At 37.1% G+C, this 10,000-nt stretch overlaps 1 protein-coding gene across 1 annotated transcript; it reads left to right on the top strand.

Annotated features, from left to right (window-relative positions):
- Nucleotides 1-8,958: 8,958 nt before the first annotated feature.
- LOC144961010 (uncharacterized) lies at nucleotides 8,959-9,904 on the top strand (the record flags this gene model as incomplete). Its single annotated transcript, XM_078894358.1, has 1 exon — nucleotides 8,959-9,904. A coding segment is annotated over exon 1 (946 nt), but the record flags the coding sequence as incomplete, so codon positions are not given.
- Nucleotides 9,905-10,000: the final 96 nt, after the last annotated feature.

Raw genomic sequence — 10,000 nt, 5'->3', positions numbered from 1 at the left:
GAGAGAGAGAGAGAGACGGAATTTTTTTTTAATTCGTTAGTGACAGGAGAAGGGAGAAGAAAGCGTTGAAGTGAAAACCATTAAAGTATTGAAAAAAAGACCTCTGCTGCTCTCAAGTATGACAAAGGTGAGAAAGGGGTGTAAGGGGGCGGGGGGGGGGGGGGGTGAGTGAATGGCGATGGAGAGAAGGGGGGGGGGGGGGGGGGGGGGGGGGGGGGGGGGGGGGGGGGGGGGGGGGGGGGGTGGGGGGGGGGGGGGGGGGGGGGGGGGGGGGGGGGGGGGGGGGGGGGGGGGGGGGGGGGGGGGGGGGGGGGGGGGGGGGGGGGGGGGGGGGGGGGGGGGGGGGGGGGGGGGGGGGGCGAGGAAGTGGCGATCCTCTGCCACCATCCATCGCTACTTGTACCGCCTGGCACCCGCCGCGCCAAATCGCCCCTCTCCTGCCTTCAAAGTTGAGATCGACTCATGATGTTTTTTCCCCACACGACTCCGATGTTTTGTGTTCGACTCGCGGGTGAGAGACGTGTATTGTTGTGGTGCAAATGAGAACGGCGAACGGTGTAGGGATGCATGTGCGCAGCGTACAACGGACGGGCGAGATTATAATATAGGAACTAAAATATGACACACGCGTGCGTGCGCCCTTTCAAAAACGTTTGATTTTTAAACATTTTTTTACCTACTACCTCGTTATTGAAGTTTTTGTTGTTTGTTTTCAAGTGGAAACTTAAATTTTTATTGTTGAATTCGTGTGATTGAAATGTATAAATATAAATAACTATCGGTTTAAAATTCAGTGTGTTTTTTCAGTGAATGTTTTAAAACGTGTAAGTTAATTTAGATTTTGATAACAAACCAAGAAGGCGTAGATACCTAAAAACAAAAACACACGCGATGTTTGTGTTGTAATCTTTGTAGTCTACGGAGTGTGAAATCAAGTTTTGATTCATTCTACAACTCATTCGTCATATTTTGGACATATGTTTTAGGTATTATTTTCTGATCTTCACCTGCGGAAACTTTGGAGATAAATAAATCTTTAAATTGTAAGTTTGTCAAATTTGCTATAACTTAATTAAATAATTATTTTAATGAACAATTAAATTAATTTCGATTTTGGATGAATAAAGTATTTAAAAAATTCTTATTTGATGAATAAAGTACATTCTTCTTCTTCTTCTTCTTCTTCTTCTTCTTCTTCTTCTTCTTATTATTTTTATTATTATTATTTATTATTATTATTATTATTATTATTATTATTATTATTATTATTATTATATTATTATTATTATTATTATTATTATTATTATTATTATTATTATTATTATTATTATTATTATTATTATTATGATTATTGTTATTATTATTATTATTATTATTATTATTATTATTATTATTATTATTATTGTTGTTGTTATTATTATTTTATATTCCCTTTTCATTTTGACAAATTGTTAACACTTTAACAATATTCTACAAAGGTGAATTGATTGAGTTGAGGCCTGGACTGGAACCTATTTCAATTAGTTTGTAAAGAAATTAGTTCTGACCCCGATTGGGTGGGGGGGGGGGGGGGGGAGGAGTAGGGGGTGCAGGGGAGGGGGGCATTGCGGTGTTATTTTCCCTCATGAATTCGGAATTGTTACATTGCATTGTTATTAAAATTCAATCTTATTATTCAGACCTATCACTTTTAGAATTATCTTAACTCAACTTTTCTAGTCTTATCTTATCCTTTCTATCGTTTATTATTGTTATATTATTATTATTAAAAAATGTTTTCAACATTCATCTGTTTATTGTTGTACTGTCGAAGGGGTTGTGCCCGAAACGTCCATTGCCTGTATTGTTCCTATCCGAAGCCTCTCCATTATCAATCTTTGGTTAAAACTATTGCACTTGTCCTCCGAAACCAAAAATAAATAAATAAATAAATAAAAATAGAAAATAAAATTCCCTTTATTCATCCCATAGGGAAAATTTGCTCTAGGGCCTATCCCAAGGAAAAACTGGAATAACCCAGGCGTCAACCGCAGTGCAGCGCCTGCAAATTGAGCTAGGTTAAGGTGACTTGCACAAGGCCGCACAGCGCAGCGGCGGGTGATCGAACTTGGTACCTTTCAGGTACCGAAGCAAAGACCTTACCGAGTGTACTGCTGAGCCACGCTGCCCCCTAAAAAAAAAAAAAAGGTGATTCCTAATACTCGACTCCTGGTATTTTTCTCTCCTGGATTCGCCCGCCCTGTAGCAACACATCATTATATCACATGACACAAAATAACCAATAGTTTAATTCTTTCATTAAATATTAATACGCCAATGAGATGGGGATGGTTTGATGTCTGTACACGTGGAGGCAATGCGGTGATTGTAAATGTCTGGCTACCGTACCTACTCACATGCATACACACACACACACACACACACACACACACACACATACATATACACACATACACACTCACATCCACTCACAAAACAACTTTTAATAGATAGTATGAAGTTGACGTCACTCAGGTTTGTGGGGTTTTTTTTGTTTGTTTTTTTGTTTTTTGTTTTTTGCCATCCGCGTTTACGAGTAATCCTCACTAAACTGTATTAACCAGAGTATAAACGTTCAAGGTTACACATAGGTTTGTGTGCAGGTCCGTTATACTTCCGGATGGCAATGTTGTGAGCTTCTTTGACAAGTGCATACTATCACTTTATCACTTAAAAGAAAGTGTTAAATCCATAAAATTAACCATTATTCTATCAATTGAATTGGGGTTAGCATGATTCAGCGGTAGGATCTTTGCCTCGTACCCACCCAAAAGATACCGAGTTAGACTACCCGCCTCTTTGTGTGACCTTGAGCAAGTCACATCGCCCTAGCTCACCTTGCGGCGCTGCACTGCGGCTGACGCCTGGGGTATTCCAATCTTCCCTTGGAATAGACCCTAAAGACAAATTTCCTCTTGGGTATGAATAAAGAGAATTATTTTATTTATTATTATTATTTTGTTGAATTGACTCAAAATTTATTTTACAAAACTAACTCTGTCATTTCATTCATGTTTAAAGCTTTTTGACACTTGGTGGCTCGTTTGTGACATCTAAAGGGTTAATTTTTGACAGTTTATTGTTAATTTTGAATAGTTGAAGATTAAGTATTAACAGTTGAGGGTTAAGTTTTAGAACACGAGGATTGCATTTTTTGGACAAGTTTAGGGTTGATGTTGACAGCTAGGGGTTAATCTTTGACAAGTGAAGGGTTAGCTTTTTGCTTGTTGAGGGTTAAATTTGGAATATTGATGGTTCAATTTTGACAGTCGAGGGTTGATTTTTAACAAGTTTAGGGTGGAATTTTGACAAGTTGTGGATTAATTGAATTGATCGAAACAATACGTAAATTGATAATGACGCAATGGCTATCTATGTATTGTGAACTCAATTATTTTTCTGGCTAAATTGTTAAAAGGATGTTTTGGCATTTTTGCCTCAGATTCCCGACCGATGTGCCTGCAACACAGCCGGCACGTGCAGTCTTGTGTAACTGTAACGCACCGATTTTACTGTAAAGAGTTTTTTATTTCTTTTCATTATTTTGTTGACAATCGGATTGCGAATTTTGAATAAAAATGTGTACTTGTAAACCTTTTGGACCGACGTGCACGTATTTGCAGGTTTAATAACCCAATAGTTCCTTACGGGCTCATTGTTGTAATGGAAATCTTTAAAAAATGACACAAAATTTTGTCCATTACAACAATGTAATGTTGTAACCAGCTATTTTTAGAATTTCCCCCGAAAATTCACACCCACCCAGCACAAAAATAGACTTTTCTTACTCAGACAAAAAAGTACCAAGTAAACTCTACAACAAAGTGTTTAGTATTTATAATTTATAGCTGTAATCAAAGCATTTCTTTAAATTTTGTGATGTACAAGAGAAATCAGAATGAGAAAATTGTCGGTTACATCGTAACGAATGTAACGATTTTCCTATGGGTGGTAAGGAGAGGGGCATCATAAGTGGGTTCGGATGTCAGACCTGTATATACGAACACGTCGTTTGTGTGGTTCATCGGTATATGAAATTATGGAACGTTAGTTTTTCTTTCTTCTTTAAGAAAAAAAAAGTAGGTCTATACTAACGGAGAACCCGCTATATTTGCGGAGAAATAAAGGCTTTTAAGAACAGGTGATCATCTGTTATACTTATTATACTACTTACTGTATTGTATTTTTAGATTTGCCGGTATTTTATTAGTACTTCTCTCTATTCGCCACAATTAATTTGTATTTTTCTCCTTCTGCTTGAATGACAATTTGACCCAAAACTAAAAGCGTTGGATTTGTATTCATGCACACCAACAGATTATTTATAATTACCAATCAGTTGTCTTTTAAATCCAATTTCAGACCAATAAAATGTGCGAAAATATTCTGTAATAATTCAACGATTACGTATTTACCTAGAAATGATAGGTTTTAACCAATGAGAGGGCTGGAATATTGTGGGTAACATATCGTATACAAGTATTGTATACAAGTATTGTTAGGCCTCAACAATTAATTCTTGCTCTCTCTCTCTCTCTCATCTCTCTCTCTCTCTCTCTCTCTCTCTCTCTCTCTCTTTCTTTCTTTCTTTCTTCCCCCCCCCCTCGCTCTTTCTTTTCTCTCTCTCTCTCTCTCTCTCTCTCTCTCTCTCTCTCTCTCTCTCTCTCTCGTTCGGTCTCTCTTTCTCTTTCTTTCTTTCTTTCTCTCTCTCCCTCACTCTCCTTCTCTCTATCTCTTTCTCTCTCTCATTCTTTCTCTTCCTCTCTCTCTCTCCTTCTCTCTCTCTCTCTCTATCTCTGTGTGTGTGTGTGTGTGTGTGTGTGTGTGTGTGTTCTTTTTATCTCTATCCCTCCCTTTCCTCTTTATAGGCCCTCTAGTCCAATCTTAATATCCTGGACTTAAATATACAGAGGGGTTGCCTCAATCCTTTTGAACAACATGTCATGCCTATCATTTAAAATCCTCATTTTAAAAAAGACACAGAAGAATTTTTTTTTAAATCGATGAAAACAAATAAACAAAAATAAATCTATATAAACTATATAAATACCTAAAGGAACAATGATAAACACAACACATTTTTGAAGCAATGAATTATACACTACAACACATTTTAGAAGCATTGGGCACAGCACATTTTGAAATAATAAATACAATACATTTTTTTAAAAGTAAACGTAGCTTGTTTTGAAACAATAAGCGCAGCACATTTTTTAAAAACTGTAAACACAGCATATTTTGAAACAATAAACACAGCACATTTTTGAAACAGTAAACACAGCACATAAAAAAACGAGTAAACAAACACAGCGCATTTTGAAACAGTAAGCACATCATATTTTGAAACAATAAACACAGCACATTTTGAAACAATAAACACAGCATATTTTTGAAACAGTAAACACAGCACATTTTGAAACAGTAAACACAGCACATTTTGAAACAGTAAACAAACACAGCGCATCAAGGTAAACGAAACACTGAAAGCCTGTATGTAATCCGTCAGGAAAACATTTTAAAACATGAAGTTTACAATTTCCCGGAGCGGAAGATTTTTCCAATATCTTCGCGATTGAGTAATGGATTGCTAATTGCCTGGAAAAGGCGAGTTTAATTAGTCCAAACACTAACCAGGCCCAAGTTTTAATCACTCACGACCTCTTCAATCTTCGAGCATTCTTGGATTTTATTCTCTTCAACTCTCCAATCGTTCTATCGATGTGATTGTGTGTTCGAAGTGACGTTTGAATTAGAATAACTTTTGATGATTGATTTGAACCACTTACGAGCGTTTTAAAAAGAATCTCTCTCTCTCTCTCTCTCTCTCTCTCTCTCTCTCTCTCTCTCTCTTTCTTTCTCTCTCTCTCACTCACTCTCTATCGCTCTCTCTATCGCTCTCTCTCTATCTCTATCATCTATCTCTCTATCTATCTATCTATCTCTCTATCTATCTATCTATCTATCTATCTATCTATCTATCTATCTATCTATCTATCTATCTATCTATCTATCTATCTATCTATCTATCAATCTGTATATCTCTATATATCTATCTCTCTCTATCTCTATCTATCTATATATCTCAATCTTTATCTCTCTATCTTTCTATCTCTATCTATCTCTGTCTCTATCTCTCTATCTCTATCTATCTATCCCTATCTCTCTATCCCTCTCTATCTCTAGCTATCTTTAGCTCTCTCTCTATCTCTCTCTCTCTCTCTCTCTCTCTCTCTCTCTCTCTCTCTATCTTGGAAAGACTATGAACTATAATTTACCTCTTCTGAAAGAGTAAGAGAAACTCCAATTAATATTATTATGTTTGTATTTATATTTTATTTATTTATGTATTTATCTATATATTCAGTAATTCATGTATTTGTTTATTTATTTATTTTTTATGTATTGATTTTTTTTATATTTATGTTTTTGTTTATTTATTTATTATTTCATTAATTTTTTAAATTTATTCATTCATTCATTTATTTAATAATTTCTCTTTTAATTAATTGATTTATAAATGTATCTATTCATTTATGCATTTATGTATAATTTATTAATGATTCATTAATCTGTAAGTAACAGTGAGTAAATAGCGATACAACTTTGGCCTACGTCCAGCTCATTGTCCATCCAAGTGACCATTACTGTTACGATTATGGTTTTTTTGGCACATCCATGCAAACTCATTAGATTATCAGTTGGCGGGAAATGCAACCCACGGTTCTTTTGTATTTTAACCTTTCGACCTGTGCTGGGTATGGTGGTGGCTTGATTGGTAACGCACCAGCTTCACGCGCAGTTAAAGCGGGTTCAATCCACAATAAACATCTGCATCTCGTTCTATGGCCTTCGATAATCTACAATAATGACTTCACTTCCGGTACATTTTTTTGGAGGTGATTTCTAAGTTGTTAGAAGTTGTGGACCGTTGTAAAAAAAAAAATATATATATATAACAGATCGTTTACCCTTCTCTTCCTCTCTCTACCCCCCCCCCCCCCCCCCCCACTCCTCTCATCTCTTTTCTCTTTTTCTCTTTCTCTCTCTCTCTCTCTCTCTCTCTCTCTCTCTCTCCTTTTCTCTATCTATCTATATATCTATCTATATCCTTGCTGCTCACCCTCTCTCTCTCTCTCTCTCTCTCTCTTTCTCTCTCTCTCTCTCTCTCTCTCTCTCTCTCTCTCTTTCCCCCCCCCATCTCTCTCACCTCTCATCCTCCTTTCTCACGCTCCTTCTCTCTTCCTTTCTCTCTCCTCTCTCTCTCTCTCTCTTTCTCTCTCTCTCCCCTTCTCTCCCTTCCTCTCTCTCTCTCTCTCTCTCTCTCTCTCTCTCTCTCTTGCACGCGCACGTGAATACATTTATAATGGAGATAAACAGAGAGAAAACGGAGACACTATAAAAATGTGCTGTTTGAATCTCATGCAATAAATTAAGTTATTATTGTCACGTTGCGGCACTGCATTGCGGCTATCACCTTGGCATACTTGTTCATATTTACAGGTCTACATAGGAACGTAATTAAGGCCGTGTTTCAACATTGTTGTTATCGACAACGTTTTGCGTTGGTTTGAGTGTATTTCCATTACAACAATTTGGGTTACAGGAACTGCAAATAAGTAACGTCGGCCTACTTGGCTGATACTATCTTTTCTCGATATGGCCTGTTTCAATACAGGACTAATAGTACTTACCAATATACAAACAGACAGGACTTGAGCATATATGGAACGAAACTAACGTCACTCAGCACGTTGTTATTATTTCAAAACAGCCTGTTAGTGATTAGCTATCACTATCTACATATTATCAGTCAGAATTTAAGCGTTAAAGGGTACACATAATTTTGTGTGTTCGTAAGTTTCATAGATGCTGTGCACTTGGCTAATAAACTCACAACATTTCCATCCGGAAATATAATGGACCAACACACAAAACTATGTGTAATCTTGGGGGTTTATATTCTGTTTAATGTAGTTAAATGAGATTTACTCATAAACATGGATGGCAAAAATCAATAACAAAGATCTGAGTTCTATCTATATGGCTGGTCGATTTTGTGAGCATGTTATCTAAACTCATAACATCAATTGGTGATGATGATTTAGAGGTACCGAAAAGGAAACCCCTAACTTGATTGCTTTTCCTAATGGTATTTCCTTGTCACAGTGTGAAGTTACCCTGTAGCACAGTAACGTTATATTATTGGACATGATATCGGAGAACTTTGCTAATGTCCACGGTTGGTCTACATTTACAAACAACACTATTATTATTATTATTATTATTATTATTATTATTATTATTATTATTATTATTATTATTATTATTATTATTATTATTATTATTATTATTATTATACTTACTTAATAAGTATGTAAGTAAGTATTATTATTATTATTATTATTATTATTATTATTATTATTATTATTATTGTTGTTGTTGTGTCTGTCTGTTAGTGCGTTCTCTTCTCTTTCCTGTAACCTTACTCTTCGTGGGCTTTCCCACCTAGTACCATCGTCTTTGAATGCTTGAGTAAGAATGTGATAAATCTCTACTCTGTATCAATTACTGTCACTGTCAACCTAGGATGGGTGAAAGGAGTTTGAATGAAAGTGCATTTCCTATGTAGTTCAGTTTGTGTTTGTACGTTGACTAGTGAGGAACGTTAGCCACTAGCTCAACCTATACTTAGTTTTATAAACCTTTATTACGTGCCTATTTTCTACTTTATTCTATATATTATATGCTGTGTGTGTCGTCATAAATAAATATTCAATATAACTACAATCGGTTTTAATTCATTCAGACTTTCAATGTTGTGTTAACCAAGAACCCACTATAACCACGACACCACAATTGGCGACGAGGATTATTGTTTTTAATAACATTAATATTTAATAGCTGTGTTTCTACATACAAATGGCGGACATTCCCATTCCAAAGGAGTACCTTCCTCATCCTGGTGAGCCTGTTTTACCTTACAAAAATTGGATTAAAGTGTTCGAAAACTTCATATTCATGAAAAACACTATCCGTAAACTAGGCGATGAGGAGCAAAATCGGTATCTATTTACGCTACTTGGATTCGAAGGAGTTAGGATATTTTCTGCTCATCCTATAGCAGACAGAATATCCACTGTGCCTCACACAGAGTTCAAAGCTGCCGTCGCAGGCTTATTCCAACAGCCTGTAAACCCATTCCGTGCATACTATGACTTGGAACAACGGAAACAAGGTGCCACCGAATCGACACAAGACTTCCTTACAGCTTTGAGGTCACTGATGGGTGATTGTGACTTTGGTGGCAGAGAGGAACATCACCTCGCTATTCGTCTTGTGTGTGGATGCTACAACAATGATACACAGAAAAAACTGTTGGCGCTTCCCACCATCAACCTGGACGAAGTCATCCGCATCATGCAAGCAGATGAAACAGCAATGCAGAGTTCCGCTGCCATTGGCAACGCCACAGCATCAAATGTTTACAACATACGTAAACATAGCCATCACCATCAGAAACACCCGCCACGTCAACAGCGACAACAACACAGCACGACGAAACACAACAGTTATCTTCAAAACGGCCCAGTTTGTCACAACTGTGGTCGCCCTGGACATCGCTCCAAAGATACTACGTGCCCTGCATTACAGCAAACATGTCGCCAATGTGGGAAATTGGGACATTTTGCTCACGTATGTCGTTCAACGAAGTTAACTCAAAAAGTGCGCACCGTTTCACAGCGCATCAACAATGTGAGTACTCCTGAACCATTCTACATTTCTATCCAACTTGAAACTGGTACGTCTCATGTCAACATATCGGCTCAAGTTGATACCGGTTCACAAATTTCAGGAATATCTCAACGTGAGTACCATAAACATTTTAGGCACTTCCCTCTACTCCCTCCAGTCCCATTGAGAAATTTCGACAATAGCATAATTCCAGGCAACGCTATTGGTC

Source organism: Berghia stephanieae, unplaced genomic scaffold (genome assembly GCF_034508935.2).
Source record: "Berghia stephanieae isolate SIO BIC M18660-M18661 unplaced genomic scaffold, UCSD_Bste_1.3 scaffold1226, whole genome shotgun sequence".
In the NCBI taxonomy this organism is placed as follows: domain Eukaryota; kingdom Metazoa; phylum Mollusca; class Gastropoda; order Nudibranchia; family Aeolidiidae; genus Berghia; species Berghia stephanieae.
This window is presented reverse-complemented; position numbering and strand designations above follow the sequence as displayed.